The 21,814-nt window shown below is 40.5% G+C and overlaps 2 protein-coding genes across 3 annotated transcripts in view; one reads left to right on the top strand and one right to left on the bottom strand.

The window, feature by feature from the left end:
- LOC136632286 (chemerin-like receptor 1) overlaps positions 1-21,814 on the bottom strand; it is a 132,861-nt gene that overhangs the window by 5,677 nt on the left and 105,370 nt on the right. The window lies entirely within an intron of this gene.
- LOC136633623 (probable G-protein coupled receptor 33) lies at positions 607-14,236 on the top strand. The gene is made up of 3 exons (XM_066609382.1): positions 607-780; positions 7,586-7,653; positions 13,180-14,236. Exons 1-3 carry the CDS (start codon positions 607-609, stop codon positions 14,234-14,236), a joined length of 1,299 nt encoding a protein of 432 aa, XP_066465479.1.

The following is a 21,814-nucleotide window of genomic DNA, read 5'->3' on the forward strand; positions in this document are numbered from 1 at the left end:
AGACATTTAGTACATGCAGAGGTCTCCTTGAGTTTGTATATACAGTGTCGTCTCACAATAAGGAGAGGACAAAGTATGCATGCACACACTCAAGGAGTCCCCTGCATGTACTAAACAGCGGCTTTGCGGATATATGGTAGGGGAAGCGGGAGGCAGGTGAGTATAAAAATTACTCTCCTGGACTGAGTGCTTCCTCTCCTAGGAGCCTATTACTTTAGTTTATGGGGTGAAAAGGACCTGACATGTTCCTCTTATCAAAGTATATGATAATAGTTTATCAAAACTGGACAATCCTAGTTCTGTAAACTTGGTTTCAGAAATCAAGATTCTGCCATATAATATAAAAAACATCACTGGCTAAATAATAGAACTCAATCTCAGTTGCATTCTGTTTTTTAGATCAGTGTATCTCAACTCCAGTCCTTAATGCACCCCAACAGGTCCTGTTTTCAGGATTTCCTCAGTGTTGCACAGGTGATGTAATTATTGTCAGTGCCTCAGACATTACCACAGGTGTTCTTACTATAGGAGATACTGAAAACCCGTTGGAGGTCCCAAGGACTAGGGTTGAGAAACCTGGTTAGGAATTAGTACAAGATAAGTAATATGCTGTATGTACATGGTGACTTCACCAGCAGAATACTGAGTGCAGCTCTGGAGGATATACAGGATGTAACTCAGAATCAGTACATAAGTAATGTATGGACAGTGATTCCACCAGTAGAAAAGTCAGTGTGGCTATGGAGTATAAAAGTAGCTGTAGCTCTGGATCAGTACAAGGTAAGTAATGAAGTATTATATTTTTTATGTATATTTTATATCTAAACTGTAAATTAGATTTACAGCAATCAGCGATAACATAACCACTGGCAAGTAAAGTGAAAAATATTATCTTATTATGATGGCACTTGTCAAGCAGTGGGGTGTTTTAGGCAACAGGTGAACAGTCAGTTGTTCAAATTGATGTGTTGGAAGAAGGAAGCTTGGGAAACATAAGGATCTGAACATTTTTGACAAGGGTTACATTGTAACAGTTACACAACTGGGTCAGAGCGCCTGTAAAATGGCAGATCTTGTGGTGTGTTCTCGGTATGTAGGAGTTAGTACCTACCAAAAGTGCTCCAAGGAAGGAAAAGTGGTGAGCTAGTGACAGGGTCATGGGTGCCTGAAGATCTCTGATGCTTGTGAAGAGTGAAGGCAAGCCTGTCTGGTCTGATCTCACTTGAGCACAAATTGTTGGAAAAGTTATAGGGGGTTTTGCAACAATGTCAGTTTCTCACCTATACATAGTGTAGATGATAGATGTCTGACTGCTGCAAGAGCACAACGAGGAGGAGTTTGAATGGAGGTGCAGTCAAGCATATGTACTGTCACTCCATTCAAAGTCTATGGGTCTGATGAAAATAGTCAAAGCCGTACTTGGCTATCTTTATGGACAGGTGATGTTGATTGTGGACATTGACAACCACTTTAATGCTGGCTACGAAAGAAAGGTGTCAGAACACATAGTGTATCACAGCTTGCTCTCTATGGGGCTGCATAGCTAGAGACCAGTCAGAGTGCTCATGTTGACCCTTGTCCATCACCATAAATGCCTACAATGGGTATTTGAGTATCAGAACTGGACCATGTTGCAATGGAATAAGTTTGCCTAGTTTGATGGTATAATGTCACTTATCTGGGGAAGAAATGGTACCATGATGCACTGTTGTAAGCAAGCAAGCAAAGGGAGGCTTTTGGATGCTTGGAGCAATTGTGTGCTGGGAAACCTTGGGTAGTCATGTGGATGTTACTGTGATATGTACAACCTACGTAAAAATTGTTGTAGGTCAAGTACACCCTCTCACGACAGCGGGATTCTTTAATGGCAGTGGCCTCTTTCAGCCGGATAATGAGCCCTGTTAGGGCTCCTACCCACTTGCATTTTTTTAACGCTGGGGTGAAGCCCATGCCTTGATGGGTCAGAGCTGTTTGGGATTACGAGGGGGATCTACACAATATTAGGAAGGTGGTTTAAACTTAATGGCTGATCATTAAGGCTAAATGCACATGGGTGGAAATACTGCAGTGGGATTTCCTGCAGAATTTCCTCCCGTGCACGCTGCCAAAGGATTGCATGAGTTTATGCAATCCTATGCAGACGGCCGCGATTTGACCGTGTGAAAACTCGCTCAGTAAACAAATCGCGGCATGTCCTATTTCTGTGCAAGCCTCGCATGTGTGGGCAACAGCCGGCACATAGCAGAGCAATGGAGACACCGGAGAAAGTGAGCTGCGGGGGTCACTGTAGGAGCACGGCTCACATCCCGCTGCGGGAATTGTGGCAGCTGGATCCGACCCGGCCGTCTGAATGAGCCGTAATATAGAGAAATTAAGTGTTGTGGCATTTCCTTAATCCAAAAATATATTACAGAAAATGTCACAACTTCCTGTAGTTATTTTTCACTTTTGCTTACTGTTAAATGACAATAAGCTACTTTTATAGTTATCGAAGGGTTCATGCATGCGTTCTGAGTTGTATGGAGGCAGGAATGCCAAACGAGATTGTTGGCATGCTATGTTAATAGCGTAGGCTTGTCACAATCTCCATGGTATTTGCATAGTGCAGCTGCTACCATTCACTTTGAATGGCTTGCATGCTGGTCAAATAGTGTAGGTGCATTACACTCATGCCATAGTACACAAGCACAGTCACGGTGGTGCTTGCCATATGTGTAATGTGCCCACAGAAGTCTATGGTCCCATAGTGCATTCATTATGCCTACGACATAGGCCTCATGTCCATGTACGTATCAGAAAACCGCTGCAGGTCTCCCAGCAGCGTTTAAGGATATTTGTAAACACCCACTCTTTGGGCAAAGAGCCATTGGTGCACTGCACATGGCCGCGTATCACACGCACACGGACATGCACAGTGTGACTTCTTTTTTTACTTCCCCACTCTGTTTCATAGTTGGGTTGCGTATAAAAACACCACCCAAAAGCAATGTATTGCGAATGGACAGTGTTTGCATATGCTGCCTATACAAGTGTATGGAGCTCACACTGTGTGGTATGCAGAAAAATAGAGCATGCTGCGATCTATTTTGGTGCTCTCCTTAAGGAGACACGACACCCCTCCTGAATCACGTCGCAGGCCTCTCACCAGCCAAGCCAGAATCCTACTGCACACTTATGAGGGGCAAACACACTGAAACAGCTGTCTGTGTATGGATTCTGGCTTGGTTTCCTATTCCCAATCATTGTTTTATAGACTTGTTAAAGAGTCGTACATTAATTTGAAGGAAGCTGCCATCCAATAGGTGGCGCTGCAGAGGTATTGTTCCATTTTCCTCATTTGCATAAATTACCCAGAAGAGCATGCATGGTCTTATAACTCTCCTCACTCACCTCTCAGGTGTCTTCTCAAACCACTTCTGGGTGCTCTCCTTAAGGAGAGATTATGCCCCCGACTCCCTCACCCCCTAGGTGTTTCTACACACTTTTTAGGTGCTCTCCTTAAGGAGAGACGACATCCCTCTTGACCCACAATCTATTTCTCATGTGTAGCTACACACAGTGTCTACACGTACATGTATCAATGAAAGTCCATTGACTTTCATTGGCTCCATTCACCGCGTATCATGTATCCGTGAAACGCATGCATAATACGCTATGAAAACATGGTCATGGACATGAGCCGACAGTATATCATATGGGGCACATAGAATTTTTTACTACTTTACCACTTTGCATTGATATTTCTTTTTTTGCATAGTACTTGTTTCATTCATATAGACTGCTGCATTCAAAACTGTAGTGGATGCCCTTTGCCTCCTCTGTCAGACATCTGACTTACGTCACACTCACACATAGTGTTGGCAAAACTCGCAATTTTGATTGCGGCATTTTGCAGTGATTATATAGCCGTTTTTGGATGTAGTTTGTTGTGTCCATCAGCGATTTTTAACGCACCCCATTATTGTGAAGGGTGATGAGTTGTATTAGAAAGCGCAAAAAGGTGGCAAAATAGAACAGACAGTGCTTGAAAATTGTGGTGTTAGAAAACGGCGCATTTGAGCACATGTGTGAAGTTCCATTGAAATCCAGTCGGAGGTTCCGTCACAGATGCGGCTGAAAGTACGGTAAGAAAAAGCGCTGAATAGTCAATGTGTGCCCCCCCCCCCCCTCCTCCCCTGCGCGCTGTCTAGTTCCATCCAGAGATAGAGCCGTCCAGCCACGGTGATTCTCCTTTCTTGCTCCCGAATGAAGCAGGTAAGTGGAATCCGCAACACAGGTCTGAAAAAGGCCACTCTCACACCTGCGTTTGTAAAAATGCTGCGTTTTTTAACGTTGTGTTTTGACAGCGTTTTCAGTGCAGTTATAGACGCAGCCATGCAAGCTGGTAATGCCAAAGCTGAGACAACCCAGTCAGATGAGCGCACAGGGGCCGTCAGCTTAGTGCAGTGCTAGCGGTGGTCTTACAGGACGACGTGCCACTGGCCGGGTTGTGGCTGATCCCAGTGTACTGACCCGCCCGATGTCGGAGCAAGAGCCTAGGGGGAAGAAGCCGAGGTTCTGGGTTCATCCTCCACTGTCACAATGACGGTCACAAGTACAGTCGTCTGAAGGAGGCCTGACTCGCATCGCTGCGTTTTAGCGCTTGTCTAAGAAGCCCCATTGAAATCAATGGTAGCGTTTGAGAGCAATTAGCGCTGCGTTTAAAATGCAGTATTAAACGCTGAAAAAGAAAGTTTGGTACCGTGCTAGCCAGTGGAGCAAAGTGTGATTGTTCCCAGCAAGAGAAACCAAGTAATCTTGTAGATATGATACCTTTTAATGGCTAACAAAAATACATGATGTTACAGCGAGCTTTCCAACCTACTCAGGGTCCTTCCTCAGGACAATATGCCTGAGGAAGGACTCTAAGTACGCTGAAAAAAGCACACATGTGAGAGCAGCCTCGCAGTATCAGGCTATGCTTGCTTCATTGCAACTGCAGTTGAAGAATAGTTCAGTGCTTTGATGCAATGTTCTAGAAAGTAGTAGCATGCTAATTTTCATTTTAAGGTAGGAGCAGGCCCCATGGCTTATGGGGCCCCAGTATAGCTGCACAGGATGCTATGTATTCCTCTAAGACCAGGCTCATGTCAGTGTACATAAATTGTGTCTTACACACGTATAATACTCGATGCACTGCGGTAATTCAAATACATTGATTTTCGCTGTTACTATCACACTAGCGTTCTTTCATTGCATATAATACGCGAGTAAAAAAGAACTTACGCGTGATAGAGCCTTATTGTTCTCTGTGGGTGTGTACTAAATGCTGTACATATGCAATTACATTGGTTACGTGCGGTGTGCATACGCAACATCGCTAACTGACAGAGCGGGAAATGTTTTTAAAAAAATGAAACCAGGAAGCCTGCGCATGACAGTGTGCATGAGATACGCGGTCATGCATGGTGAAAAATTGCAGCCATGCACCAACCCATACAGTGGTAAAACGCTGCACTATATACAGCGTCTTACCACACGCTCCTGTGGGCCGGCCGTAGGTCACTCTTACACATGGTGTCGGTAAAACGCTGAGATTTTGATCATGGCCCTTTGCCATGATATTTACTGCCGTTTTTGAACGCGGTCACTGCATTTTATAGCGCTTTTTAATGCACCCCGTCATTGTGATGAGTAATGAGGTGCATTAAAAAGCGTGAAAAAGCACCAAAATAGAGCAGACAGAGTTCGCAGATCGCAGCATTGAAAAACACTGCGTTCGAGCGCAGGTCTGCGAAGCCCCATGGAAAAAGTGATAAAAGTGCTTGTGTGAGAATGGCCTTAGTGTTAGCTTCGCAACTCCAAAATAGGTTACAATAGGTAAAACTTCTTAGATCTGAGTGAGTGAAAGCACGGACCGCTGCTCTACGGGCGGAATACTGTGCAGAATATGGAAACTGTGATATTTAGGCCGGCTGCACATGGACGGGTCGGTTTCCACATGTGGGAGCCCACAGCGGAATCCATCTCTGTTCCCGGCCAGCGGCCCTGCATGGTTGGCTGTCGGTCATGCACAGTACAGGGGATCGTACAGGGGATACATGCTGTGATTTTTCCATCGATGGCGGAAATCGCATCTCGCTCCCGTGAGTGTGAGGAAAAGGCATTTTTCACAGCATGTTCTAAACAGTGTTTTCTGCAGGTCCTCCGTGTGGACGCCGACCATGGACTCCACAACACATATACGTTCGTAGGAAGTCGGCCTTACACTTGGTACTTTCATATTTACTTGCTACTTCTTATTTTTATATATTGTGGTTTTAGTTGCTACAAAACCACATCTATAAAACACAAGGCGCTATTAAGAATGTTACAGACAACTGAGTGTCAAGACTGCACGAAGTCTGATTACTTCTGCCTCCAAGTAAGACTATGGATCCTTTCCCAATTGTTAGCAGTAGAGAAGTATTTTTTTATATACTGTATATTATAAATGAACCTATTTTACTGTATATCATCTATGAGATAGATAGATAGATAGATAGATAGATAGATAGATAGATATAACATTAGATAGATGGATATGAGATTAGATAGATATATAGATAGATATTAGATATATAGATAGATATATTAGATATGAGATAGATAGATAGATAAATATGGGATAGATAGATAGATAGATAGATAGATAGATAGATAGATAGATAGATAGATAGATAGATAGATAGATAGATATGGGATAGATAGATATGAGATAGATAGATAGATAGATGGATAGATATGAGATTAGATAGATAGATAGATATGAGATAGATAGATATTAGACAGATAGATATGAGATAGATAGATAGATAGATATGAGATAGATAGATATGGGATAGTTAGATAGATATGGGATAGATATGGGATAGATAGATAGATAGATAGATAGATAGATATGGGATAGATAAATAGATAGATATGGGATAGATAGATAGATAGATAGATAGATATGGGATAGATATGAAATAGATAGATAGATATGGGATAGATAGATAGATAGATAGATAGATATGGGATAGATAGATATGAGATAGATAGATATGGGATAGATAGATAGATATGATATAGATAGATATTATAGATAGATAGATAGATAGATAGATAGATAGATAGATATGAGGTAGATAGATATGAGATAGACAGATAGATATGAGAGATAGATAGATGATAGATAGATATGGGATAGATGTATATATATATATATATATATAGAAAGATAGATTGTAAGCAGTAGAGAAGTAATATTTCATATACTGTACATTATAAATGAACCTATTTTACCGTATATAAATCACAGGGGCAGTAGTTTATCTATTTGTAATTAGCCCTTCACAGTCTAGACTATTCTCTAAAAAATTATATTTTATTGACATTTGTTAAAAACACTCAGCACTTTAGGGCACACCTAACACACAAAACACAAAACAAAAAAGCTCCTGGGTAGCAACCTGAGATTGTTGGCTGTCACTCTATGTGTCTTGTAAGTGATTGAAGGAACACCAGCAATATATCCGCAGCATAAAGTTTGGATCTAAAGCACGGATATACGTGTCTCATATAGTATCTCGGACCTGGTATAAGAGGCTCAATGATAGAACAACCGCCTCACTTAATACATCAAGGTCAGAGGTAAAGGGGCAGCATTGATCATTAATGTTCAAAGGATCGCTGCTCCCTATGTATGACATCAATTTGTGTGCATGGTTCAGCTCATTTCTACTGGAAACTTCAATGCGTTTCCCCGTAAATGACACGGATCATCAGGAAGTAATTGTTTGTGAAATATCCAGGACTCAAATGGCTGCCCAAGATAATAGAGGCTTATAAACCACCTGCCGGCTAGTGTAATTAACAGAAAGCTGTTGCAAGGTGGAAACGTGCAATAGTGCGTACATAAATATGCACTTGCAGTGAGGGGAAGGAATGACGATGCTCTATGCAAGTGTCAGTGTTTCTGACTGCTATCTAATCTGCACCTAAATCCGGGCACCAAGATCTACCACCTGGCTATAGTATGGTGGAACAAATGTAGTCCACCCTATGCTATTAGGAAGCGATTACGCCTCTCTGGACACTCAAGTCCACCATCAGGGCTATGACTGGTCGTTTATTTTCACTTTGTTGAGGGGTTGGTTTCTATGAGGAGGCAATGTCAGCTACTCTAGCTAGCATGAATTGGGTGGCTTCTCAGAAACCAGAGAGGTGTAATCACTTTCTAATAGCATAGGATGGACTACATTTGTTCCACCATACTATAGCCAAGTGGTAGATCTTGGTGCCCGGATTTGGGTGCGGGTTAGATAACAGATAGATACCATAGATAGATAGACAAAAAAGACCCATCACTCTGAAGTTGTATGAGGCTTTGGGTTTTGCAGATTAATTTGTACTTTATACAAGTGCCTTTTCCTCGCATATAGCACATTTTAACATATAACAGTACTGTGTACAAATATTAGGCAGGTGTGGAAAAAGTGCTGCAAAGTAAGAATTTTTTTTTCAAAAATATTGGTGCCTGATTGACTCCAAATGTATTCTGCAGCAGGACAACAACCCAAACGTCCAGCTATTAACAAGTATCTTCAGTGTAAAGAAGAACAATAAGTCCTGGAAGGGCTAATATGGCCCCACAGAGTCCTGATCTCAACATCATCACGTCAGTCTGGGATTACATGAAGAGACAGAAGGATTTGAGCAAGCCTACATCCATAGAATTGTGGGGGCCATATCATCACTTCCAGTACACTCCTTTAGGTTGAAGATAGTTCTTAGGGTTGTCTCACACAAGCCTATAAAAATTATGTATTATGCGCATGGATTTTGCTTGCGTAATATGCTGTACCAATATCGCATAGGTGGCCATGTTGCCGCTGAAACGAACTGCATATATTATGTGTGCAAGAAAAATCACAGTATGTTATATCTTGGCGCATATTATGCACGCATTCACGTCAAGATAGTACATGGCAATGGGTGGCCCGCAGCGTTTTACCGATACGCCCATGGATAGGAGGCCTATATCTACCACAAAGATCAACACATTGCTTATACAATAATCCCAAAATATGACTAACCCTTTTCATTGAGCCCTTTTATGGTGTCTCGGGTCCACTGAAGATCCTGTCATGTCTACCCAATGATTGCCCTGATAAGATGGTTAAAACTGGCCAACCAGAGGATGGGAGGATTTGTGGGTGAACCCAAGACATTTAGGAGTCCATTTAATAGGGTGCTTTTTTTTAAAGCCATTATTGCTTTTTTTGGGTGATAAGGTTTATGTGGATGCAATCACAAGTTTCATAGATACTTGAGGTGGTCCAGGAGGCCCCAGTCTGATTCCGTTATTAGAACATGCAACATTGAATTATACGCAGAACACAACAACCCATATTTAAGAAAAATGCAAGGTAGTAATTATACTAGATGCGAAAAGCCAATAAATGGGCTCACACAAGGTCACCAATTGTAGCTACTGCAATATAGCAGCTGTACCACCTACTTTATTATAATCCATTAAACTCTTCAAAGTTCTGAATCACAATACATAGCACGATGTACATTCAGTTTCAAAACAGAATAAATATATGGAACATGTAGTTATGCATTTATTGCCTATTAATATACATTAATCTTCTCATAAAATGTTATAACAATGAAAATACTTAAGGGGTTTTCATAGGCCGTCAATGTGTGAACTGTGGGAGTCCAACACTTGAGACCCCACCAATCAGTAGAACAAGCCATCATGAGGGGTTGTTGAAGTACCTAACAGTGGGTGTGGATGGGGCTGAGCTACGGTACAATAAACGACAGCTTGGACACATGTTTAAGTACTACTACTACTTTGTTCTGTTTTTCAGTGGGGGTGCCAGGGGTAGGCATGCCAAAAGGGGTTATCAAACTTGAATAACTCTTTTAAGTGACACCAGTGAGGTCAAATGATGATATCACTAATCTTCGCCAAGTGGCCCAGAGACTTGTCTGTGCACTCTTGATCTAGATTTAAAGGGTTTTCTGGGTTAAACACATTGAACAAACTCAATAATACTGCCTAATAGTTAGTAGACTTCAACTAGGCAGTCTTAAAATATGTCAGTTTACCATAATGACTCATGCTAGATGATAAGTTTAGCACACCTTTAGACTATGTAGTCTAATGGCCATTTTACACAGGCCAGCAGTTTGGTATAAGACTACACGAGTGCTGACGTCACCGCTACAGTCAATAGTGCTTGCGCAGAGCACCAGTGGATTACGGCCTACTTTCTCAGTACTTCACCTTCTATGTAAGGCGCTGAGCAGGGAGCGTTTACGCGGAACAAGCAGCCAGCGATCCAGCAATAGTTTTTATGCTGACTGAAAGTCAGTGATAGGGAACTGCGGATGAATAGTGAGTGATTTTTTTGTATTTACACTGCGTGACAATCGCTCACATTCACTCACTTGAACGAATTTTGAGCAATAATTGCATCATGTAAATGGCCCATAACTGGCATATGATGTTACATTTAGATGATGCTCCCTTCCCTATTAAGCCATGCCCTTCCCCATGATATCACTCTCCTTTTCCATAAAGCCACACCCTTTAACTCAGACATGACAAATAATGTCTGAAAGTGTAAATGTGGTGCAAGCCTTGTAAAACAGTTTTCTGGTACAGAAAACTAGTGTATTTTCAGTAATAACCATGGCCATTGTGGGTCTAATTTAAGCCCCCTAAGACCCCCATTAATCACCAAAATGATTCTAAATTTCAATGGGGTCAGAGTGCATTACCAGGAATAGCTTTATATACAAATGTGCTGCTGTGCTTGCATGAACATTATTATATTTGTTATTATTATGCATTTTAACCACTTCCTGAAGTGCATCATACATGTACGTTGCACGTCGCGAGCCATTACTTGGAGCGTGAAAATTGTAGTTGTTAACCACATAAATGCCGCTGTCAATTCTTACAATTCCATTTTAATACTCCTGATTGGAATTGAGATGTCCCAAACAGCTGCCACCAACAATGAGATCACAAGGTGCTGTCCAGGTGTCATGGTAGCGTGGCACCTTCTGAAGGCCTCCATGGTAGCCATGACAGTTTTCCTATTAAGACGTGCCTGTGAACTGCGGAACATCAATAGAATGTCTGTCAAAATGCAGTATAATGCAATACTATAGTATAGCAGTATACTGTATAAACAGTCAAGTGATTGCAAGTTCAAGTCCTCTATGGCAGGGGTCCCCAACTCCAGTCCTCAGGACCCTGAACAGTTAATGTTTTCAGGATATCCTATGGTAAGAACACCTGTGACAATGTCTGAGGCACTGACAATAATTACATCACCTGTGCAATACTAAGGAAATCCTGAAAACATGACCTGTTGGCGGTCCCTGAGGACTGGAGTTGGGGACCCCTGCCATAGAGGACTTGAACTTGCAATCACTTGACTGCTTATACAGTATACTGCTCTATGGGGCAAAAAAAAGCTAAAAATGAAATAGAGACTTTTTAATTATTACAAAGCATAAAAAATAGTAGATTTTAAAACATCCAAAAATATAAAAATAGGGAACATTTTTAAATTGTTATTGTTATGTCTGTAAACCTCACATTTATTAAAATATCACAGGTAAATCCTGTCTGGAAATAAATATATGCAATGCAAGAATTAGCCACTCCGTCTCCAAGATAAATTGAATAAAAAGTGCTCAAAAAGGTGTCATATATCCCAAAATGGTACAAATAAAAACTGCAGTTTGTTCCACAAAAAATTAGCTCTGAAACAGCTGCATCAATGGAAAACTAGAAAAGTTACGGGAGTCAAAATATGGTGACAAAGTAATATTTTTTAAAGGTCTTTTATTTTTTTCAGGCAGTACTACATAAAAAAACGCTATAAAGTTGGTATCGCCACAGTTGTACTGACTCATAGATAAAGATAGCAAGTCATTTTTATTGGATTGTGAATGCCATGAAAATTGTTTTTTTTTTCATTTTCTCCCATTTTCAAAAGTTTTCGATTACTTTAAATGGTATGTTAAATGGTTCCATAAATAATAAAAATATACAACTTGTTCCACAAAAACAAGCTTTCATTTAGCTATGCTGCTGGAAAAATAAAAAACTTGTGATTTTTGGAGTTTCTTGAAAGTCAGGGTAGAAAAATCTAAATCAAAAACAGCTGCAGTGGGAAGAGGTTAAATAACATTGAAGACACCATGTAGATATAGTTCCCCTTGTTCTACTGACTTTTGGGGGCTCTCATGGTCAAACCCCCTCTGATCACACATTGATGGCCTTAAGTTTTTTAATGACCCTAGAAGAAAAGTTCTTAGTCCATCGAGTGAACAACATAAAAATATGAACAATAACAGCCTATCACGGAAGACTGGAGGCTTCTTACACAATATGGTTTTCCTACATGACTGGACTATGACTACTTTCTGACCACAAGTGGTGACTTGTTTCATTACAGTACTGAAGACATAATGACTATATAAGTGTCAGAAGTTTACAGATGAGTAAGTACTGTTAATAATATCTAACCACAAAACTTTTTCACTTCAACAGTGGCCAAACATACAGACCGACGTTACTACTGGTCTGCAAGCATGACAAGGAAATGACACTATGCAGAGAGAGGTGATAATCAGGAGTACTCATGAGCAATGTGTATGATTTTTGATGTTTTCGTGCTTGCTAATGACAATGATAACCACAAGAAAAAAATAGAAGTCAATAGTATATGAGGGTCCATTGCATTGCCAGGGAAAGGGATAGCTGGAGTAGGGAGCATCTTAGGACCTCATGGAGGTGGAGAGGGGATTAATTAAAAACAGTGCTCTGTTTGGCTTGGAAAACACATTTTCAAACACTCTATTAGCAAATTGCGAGTTGACAGGGGATTGAAAAGTGGCTGCAAGGAGCAATGATATTAATGGGGAAAATGTAATGTTCAGTTTGAAGTGGTGGCCCTGCAGGGTAATTGAATATTAGCAGCCAGTGACAAGCCACCTTATCATCATCATATTATCATAAGTGACCCCTTCTAGCATAAAAGGATTGTCCAAAACTGATACTGCCTTCAAGGCCAAAATTGTTCCCCTTACTGAGAGGTTAAAATAAAAATAATTTTTTTCCTTCTTCTTTTTTTTCTTTAGGCTTTTGTTAACAATGCTGGCAAATCTTTCCAACAACAACACAGTTAACGAGGAGACTTTAACAGCATTTACAACCACAAAAATAATCTGTCTACCATTTCTGCTGATGACGTTCATCTTTGGATTGGTCATCAATAGCCTCCATCTATGGGTCTTGTGCTTCAGGATGAGAAGACATCTCAATATAGTCTGGTATTCTCACCTCATCCTCTGCAATCTAATCTTCATTCTCATCATACCTTTTTTGGCCATTGTGTTTTTGTACCACCCTCAATGGGTCCTGGGTGAATTTATGTGTAAGATTATAAATTTTCTTCTATCCCTCAGTATGTACGGAGCAGTATTCTTCCTCACCGTCATCAGCATTGACCGATACTGCTTGGTTTTTCACCCCCATTTTTATAGAAAGCACATACATGCTCAACAGTCTTACATCATCTGCGTTTTACTTTGGAGTTTAGCTTTTTTATGTGGTTCCCCATATCTCGCTTTTCGTCGAATCCATCAAGAGAAGAACATATCCATTTGTTACAATGATTACTCTGTCATTGGTAAACCGGATATAGAAACTGAAGCCCAGCTCAAGTGGGCCATGTTATACTTTCGTCTACTAGCAGGTTTCTTCATCCCGTTAATTATTATCACTATCTGCTACCTTAAAATTGCCTTTAAGATAAAAAAAGAAAACTTCACAAAATCCAAAAAGCCTTATAAAATAATTTCCATTGCTATAATATCTTTCTTTATCTCTTGGACACCTTATCACGTGTGGTATGGAATGAGCATAGAGAAGGGACTCTTCCAAGAGACAACCCTACAAGCCCTGAAGATCTTCGCCACCATATCAGTTTGTGTTAATGCTTGTTTCACTCCAATCTTATATCTTTTCATTGTGGAAAAATTTAAAATTATCTTCAAGAAGTCTATACTATCTAGATTCCAGGCAGCTTTAAATGAAGCTTTTCTCAAGAGCATGGACAATAAGTCTGAACATTATTCAATATCACTTAGGAAGTGTGAATCTCATGAAAATACCATCCAAGATCACCATATATAGAAAAAAGTTATCTAGCTGCTTCCCTATTTTATGCATGGATGAGTAAAGTTATTCTACCACCTCCATATCTCATAAGCTAAGGCCGAAAGGGGACAAATCTCTTAATACATACTTGCACTTACTTTAATGTGTATTATGTTTATTTGTTATTTGTAGACTGATTTATATATACTGGTTTATTATGTCTCCCAGGTTGAAGGTGTTGTCTAAACAATACCCTTCCTAACCCACATATATATGCCACTCACTAGCCAAGCCAATAAACCTGCTGCACACTGATGAGGGACAATCACCCCAAAACAGCTATCTGTGCATGGTTATTCTGGCTTTGGCTCACAATTCCCAGTCATTGTTATAAGACTTGTTTAAAAAGTCTGACATTGACTTGCAGAAATTCTGCATTTCAATAGGTGGCACTTCATGGGTATTGTTCCATCTTCCTAAATACACAAAGAATGCATCTTCTAAATATTGTATGGCAAACCCATCTGAATATCCTCTAAATCTGCATTTCTAGTATATTCTAAAAATTAACCAACTGCTGGTTTTACATGGTTTAGTTGTTCTGTAACCTGAAATTATGTTGATACGATGCATCCACAGTGTTTGACTGAATGGCAAGTATTCCAATTGAACGCTGCATCAATGATGTAAATGCAAACATGAATGCTGATTACTACTCTTTTACAGAAATATTAATGTCCACTGAGAACCAAATTGCTATTCTATTAATCATAACATATTTGACATTCCCTGGAAGAACAAATATCTTCATTCTTTGAACATGGTCAAAGATGAGTTATCAAAATTCCCATTAAAGACATAAGATGGCATAGCAGGTCAAGGGGGAAGAAAAAAATCCCCATATTCCTTCTTAAATGAATTTTGCAGGTGGCCTAGGTTAGTACATGAATGAGTGATCGGTGAGGGTTTGACCATCAGAGCCTCTACTGATCAGCAAATTAACAGGACACTAGATCACTGTATTCAATATTTATCCTGGCCAAGCCACTAAGATACGCACCAATGTTGTGCTGATTGGTGGGTATCTTAGTGACTCTAAGAATACGCCATCAATGCTAAATGATTTTCCTCATTCATATGTCCCCTATCATTGACTATTCTTAAAAATTGGGTAGTTTCTAACCTTCAGTTAAAATGTAATATTACACATTTAAACATATCTGCCCTATTAACCCCTTGAGTGGCACGCCCAGAAATTTTCCAGGACGAGCTCCACTGCCCATAGCGATATAGCCCGGAAGATTTCCGGGCTATGTTTCACTATGGGAGCTGCAGAGCACACTGCCATAAGCTGTGGCAGTGTGCTCTGCCTGTTTCAGACCCACACAGAGCAGTGCAGGACTTTGAAAAACAGAAGTAGGAAGATATTGCCAATCTGCCGGCAATCTCCCGCTTCTATTTTCAAAGTCCTGCACTGCTTTGTTTACAGGTTGCCATAGAGATCATCGTCTTGTCAGAAGCCAGCCGATGGTCTCTGTGGCAGGAAAAGCTGGTGCTTGGCTGTCACAGGATAACTAGGCACCAGTTCTACACAGCAGAGGATAGAGAAAACCTCCGATCTCTGCTGTGTTAACCCTTTACATGCCGTGGTCTATACGATCACAGCATGTAAAGGGCTGACAGAGGGAGGGGGCTCCCTCTGTCAGAGGATAGCCGGGCACCAGCTCTTACACAGCAGAGAATGGAGAAAACCTCTGAACTCTGCTGTGTTAATCCTTTAAATTCTGCGGTCTATGTGACTGCAGCATGTAAAGGGATGTCACCATTGGACCCCCAGAATATGATCAGGGGGTCCTGATGGGTCTCTGTGAAAGTCCCCTAAGGGGAAAAAAAAACACAAAACAGTAAAAAAATTTATAAAAAAAACTAAAAACACTTGTCTCCCTTTATTTCGTAAAAAATTAAAAACAAAATTACACATGTGGTATTCCTGCATTGTAATGACCCAGAGGAGGAAGTTACATTTTTTAACCCGTTAATGACACGGCCCCTTTTTTCTTTTTTCTCCTTTTCTTTTTTTCCTCCCCCTGTTTAAGAAATCATAACTCCTTTATTTATTCATCGACGTAGCTGTATGAGGGCTTGTTTTTTGTGGCACGAGTTGTAATTTTCAATGGTGCTATTTACTGTACCATATAATGTACTGAAAAACTTTTACAAAATTCTAAGTTGAGTAAAATGAAAAAAAATAACATTCCGCCATCTTTCAATGCGTTTTGTTTCTACGGCACACAAACTGCAACAAAAATGACATGATAACTTTATTCTATGGGTCGGTACGATTACTACGATAACAAATTTATATAGTTTTTTTTTGCTGTAGTACTTGTATTTTTTTTCAAAGACATTTAATTTTTTAAAATTATTTTCTGCTGCATCTTCTGCGCGCAATAATTTTTTTATTTTTCCGTCGATGTACTTGAGCAAGGGCTCATTTTTTTGCGAGATGTCCTGTAGTTTATGTTAGTGCAAATTCGGAATACATACGACTTTTTGATTGCTTTTTATTGCATTTTTTCTGGGAGACAGGGTGACTGAAAAAGTGCATTTGTGGCGTTCTTTATTTTTTTTCGGACTACGTTCACCATGCTGGGTAAATAATGCACTACTTTGACAGATCAGACTTTTACGGACGCGGCGATACCAAACGTATTTTTCTTTTATGATTTTGATTTTTTTTATTATAGATATGGCAAAAGGAGGGTAATTTAAACTTTTATCACTTTTTTTTTTAAACTGTGAAAAAGTTGTGAAAAAGAAAAAATCTATTACAGTTTGGTATTGGCATAATCGTACTGGTCTGTAGAATTACTTTAATATATTATTTATACTGCTCAGAGAATGCAGTGAAAAATAAAAAACATGTCAGAATTACAGATTTTGTTAATCTTGCCACTGGAAAAAATGGAATAAAAAGCGATCAAAATTTTACATGTTCCAAAAATGAGATAAATGAAGACTAGAGTTCATCCTGCAAAAGACAAGGCCTTCTAGAGCTCTGGCAATGGAAAAAAAACAAACATTAATACGGCTCTTGGAATGTGGCGACAAAAAAGCAAACCTTTAAGAAAAAAAAATGTTTTAAATGTACAAAAATAGCAAAACATAAAAAAAACTGTATAAACTTTGTATCGCCGGAATTGTGCTGACTCAGAGAATAATGTTATCACATTTATTATTCTGCACACTGAACGCCGTAAAAATGAAATCCAAAAAACAAATGGCGGAATTTCTTTTTTTTCCTCAATCTCCCTACAATTTTTTTTACAAAAGTTATGCAATACATTATATATACCCCAAAATGATGCCATCAAAAAAGAAAATTTGTCCCGCAAAAAACAAGCCCTTGTATGGTTGTGTCAATGGAAAAATGAAAAAAGTTATGGCTCTTGGAACGCGACTGGAAAATTAGTTGAAATGAAATGATTAGATTAGAATGCCCAGGTGGGTCTGACAGGGTGATAAGAAACTCGCCACTCAAGGGGTTAAAGGGGTTGTTCTGGATTGGTAAAGCATTGTTTCTTTCTTCCACATCCTCTGTCCATTGGTTGTGTTTGGTATTGCAGCTCAGCATCATTCTCTTTAATGGAGCGGAGCTGTAATACCAGGCATGACCTATGAACAGGTATGGAGTTGTTTTTGAAATAAAACAGACATATTTTTCCAATTTTTGACCAGACCTTTAAATTAAAAAAATAACTTGACATTCAGCAAACATATTGTAGTTGCAGCCTTCTAAATACTTTATTGTCATACATTAAATATATTGTAAAGAGTTTAAGCAAATCCTATGAGAATGCTCTGTAGCTACAGTATTTATATTCTTTGTACATTCTTTTATAAATGAGTAATGATTCAAATGTTGAACTGTAGAATTACCCACACATCACCGTGAAGCATCTCATGAACTGAACTGCGGAAGATTTGTTTTTCTCTGCATACAACCCTTCCCATGAAAATGGAAAAAAAGGATTATATCATTAATCCCTTAAATCCTGGAATAAACTGTAAATCAAGTATATTTAAAGTGAAGGTTTACCCTTCCAGGGAAATGAAATTAATAACTACACACAGTTTCCTGTCATGTGGGATGTATACACATGGTTCCCACTGTAGATGACTGGGAGTGCCACAAAGATAAAGATGAGACCCATTTTAGGAGCTGCTACGGTAGACACCAGCGCACCCCCAACTACCTACAGAAGGTGCAGCTAGACCTAATCCTATTTTATAGCTGAAGTATAGAGAGACCACATTACTGTACAGGTTCACCCACCAAAATAAGGACAACATAACCAGGAATTGCTCCACTGTTTCCAACCATTAAGGCTCATTTGTTCCTTCTCAACAAAATCCTATACTACGAATTTATGGAGGTAGTGAGACCCAACAGAAAGATGTGTACTATAAGAAAAGGATGGATAAAAGAGAGAGTAGAAGGAATAATTACCAACGGGCCTCCACCACCATATGGTTTCCACCTTCCAGTTCCCACAAGTACTTACTAGCCATATTCCCTTAGCAAGACATAGGAGTTTAAAACTATTCAAGGGGAATCAACTCAGAACAACACCATAAACTAAGTTACGTCTATGGTCTATAGGAGAGGAAAGGAGTCCGAATTTAAGACCCCATGTGATCTTCACCAAGAACAGCACGGGAGCAGATGAGTATAAAAAATAACAGTTTATGGTGCTGTTCCAAAGTTGACAGGTTCCCTTTAAAGTGAAGATTCAACAATTAAAAAAGTTTAAGTTTGTGGCTGCACAGAAGATAATGCAGTTTATATTATTGTTTATTACTAAGAATTATTTTACATGGGGCGACGTATCGGGCGCAGAGCGCCTAACAGTTGTTCCAGTGATGGTTGTCTTTGTGCTTTTACAGTGCATGGAGGCGGAGCAGGTCGGGAATCAATCTGGCCTGCCTCCATTCACAGTAAACAGGCAGTTGTTCATAGAAGAATGACTGCCTGTTTACACGAGCCGATCGTTGTTGAAGAATGAAGACAAACAAACAAATTCTCGTTCGCCATCCAGCTGATGCAGGCATTTACACTGAATGATAATTGTTCAGATTGTAGGAATCTGAATGATTATTGGTGATGCTCTGTTGTCTCACCTGTACTGATAATTAGGAGATTGCTACAAGACTAATATCTGGTGGCTAGATCCTTGTTTATTGCTACAGATAGATCGGAAAATCAGTTGCCAGATACATCTTACAATGCTTATCAACTGCTGTGTTCAGCTTCAGGTAAACTTTAAAATGCGTGACATCCAGGTTTTCTTTTGTTCTGATTTCAAAACATACTAATTAAAGAAGACTTATTGACATACATAAAGAAAACACAACATATACTTATGATTGATTACCAATGTACTGCATATTCCTTCTCTTACTGCAGTAGTGTACTAGTAGTAGTAGAGATGAGCAACCTTTTGAGAAGTTTGGTTTGGTTTGTTTGTCAAATTTTGTTGCGGTCCAAATTAGTTCAAAGCGAGCTGTCACTAGTAATGCTGACCCTGGCATGGTGGCTTACCAGTTAGCACTGTTACCTTGCAGTGCTGGGGTCATAGGTTTAAGTCTGACAACATCTGCGTAGAGTTTGTATGTTCTCCTTTGTGTTTCATAATAATTACCTTTATTTAACCATTTCAAATCCATTTATTGTTTCTCATCCATTCTCCCCAGCTCCAAATCAATTGGAGCTGGGAAGAATGGATGAGAAAAAATACATTTCCCCTGCACCCTCCTGAACTGACAGAGTTCAGGAGGCTGCAGGTGCTCACTGCACTGTGGGGGGACCTGCTTCTCCCTTCTGCCTCCCGACTCGGCGATCATGTGACCGCTGGGGTCAGGTGGTACCCAGTGGTCACATGATCGCTGGGCCGGGAGGCAGAAGGGAGAATGCGGAAGACGCCGGACAGGTAAGCAGGTCCCCCCACGGTGCAGGCTCCCAGCTCGGCGTTCATGGGACCGCTGGGGGTCAGGCAACAGCGGCGATCACATGATCGCTGGCAGGAATCTCTCTGCATTACATAGCGCTAATTGAGTGCTATGTAATGTGTAAAGGAGAAGGCAGAAAGTGTTAAAAACCCTTTCTGCCTTCTCCTCGAGGGTCCTTGTTGAGGATCAGTGCAGGAGTGCATCTGCACCCAATGTGTCTGACGATCGGGTGCAGATGCACTCCTGCACTGCAGTGTCGGGCCTGCCTCGACATCGGAGCTGTGGAGGGAAATTATGATGTCAGGGCAGGCCCTGACATTGGATTGGAAAGGGTTAACTCAGAGTAGATGTTGCTCCTGCTCCTGCTCTTCCTGAACTGACAGAGTTCAGGAGGCTGCAGGTGCTCACTGCACTGTGGGGGGACCTGCTTCTCCCTTCTACCTCCCGACTCGGCGATCATGTGACCGCTGGGGTCAGGTGGTACCCAGTGGTCATATGATCGCTGGGCCGGGAGGCAGAAGGGAGAATGCGGAAGACGCCGGACAGGTAAGCAGGTCCCCCCACGGTGCAGGCTCCCGGCTCGGCGTTCATGGGACCGCTGGGGGTCAGGCAACAGCAGCGGTCACATGATCGCTGGCAGGAATCTCTCTGCATTACATAGCACTAATTGAGTGCTATGAAATGTGTAAAGGAGAAGGCAGAAAGTGTTAAAAACCCTTTCTGCCTTCTCCTCGAGGGTCCTTGTTGAGGATCAGTGCAGGAGTGCATCTGCACCCAATGTGTCTGACGATCGGGTGCAGATGCACTCCTGCACTGCAGTGTCGGGCCTGCCTCGACATCGGAGCTGTGGAGGGAAATTATGATGTCAGGGCAGGCCCTGACATTGGATTGGAAAGGGTTAACTCAGAGTAGATGTTGCTCCTGCTCTTCCTTAGTTATCTTGTAATATAAAACTTAACTATACTTACTATACAGTATATATACAGATAATATTATAGTCTTTTTCGCCAACACAATTTGTTCTTTAATTAACCCCTTAAGGACCAGGGTGTTTTGATCCTAAACGACCAGACACTTTTTAATGATTTTACCAAGGTGGAGGTTTTACTGCGCCATTTTTTTTATCTTTAACTACCAAAATTATTTTGTGACCTATAGGACTATTTCTTTATATCTTTTTTTCACTGACTTTTTTTTGCCATTTTTTGTTTTATTGGGAGTAAAAAAACTAAAAAAAAAGATTGTTTTAAATTTATAGTTGTTTATTTTTTAAATTAGTACATTTTGGCTAAAATAAAGTATGAGAATGGGCTCCTCATTTCGTTTTGGATGTTTTGATTTATAATTTGTCTAGTCTCAGGCTATAGGGTGCACAATCACACTTTCCCGTTGTAGCTGGGGCACTCATAGGTGCCGCAGTTCCATGACAAAACATCCCATTAGTGTGACAATAGTCACTAACAGAGCTGATCTGGGTCTGCTAGGACCCTGCAGCTTTGCTGTTCCAGGGGCATCAGGCGGGCATGTCATCACCTGTTCCTATAGGGGAAGTAACACTTCCGCTTTCTTTCTCTAGTACATAGAACTCATTGAGTGCTACATAGC

Source organism: Eleutherodactylus coqui, chromosome 6 (assembly GCF_035609145.1).
Source record: "Eleutherodactylus coqui strain aEleCoq1 chromosome 6, aEleCoq1.hap1, whole genome shotgun sequence".
NCBI classification, from domain to species: Eukaryota; Metazoa; Chordata; class Amphibia; order Anura; family Eleutherodactylidae; genus Eleutherodactylus; species Eleutherodactylus coqui.

Excerpts from the sequence above, each read along its gene's own strand:
- LOC136633623 (XM_066609382.1), top strand. The coding sequence starts at position 607 with ATGCTGTATGTACATGGTGACTTCACCAGCAGAATACTGAGTGCAGCT. Across the intron at positions 781-7,585 it reads TAGCTCTGGATCAGTACAAG|TATCTCGGACCTGGTATAAG; the intron begins GTAAGTAATGAA and ends TGTCTCATATAG. Across the intron at positions 7,654-13,179 it reads TTAATACATCAAGGTCAGAG|GCTTTTGTTAACAATGCTGG; the intron begins GTAAAGGGGCAG and ends TTTTTTCTTTAG.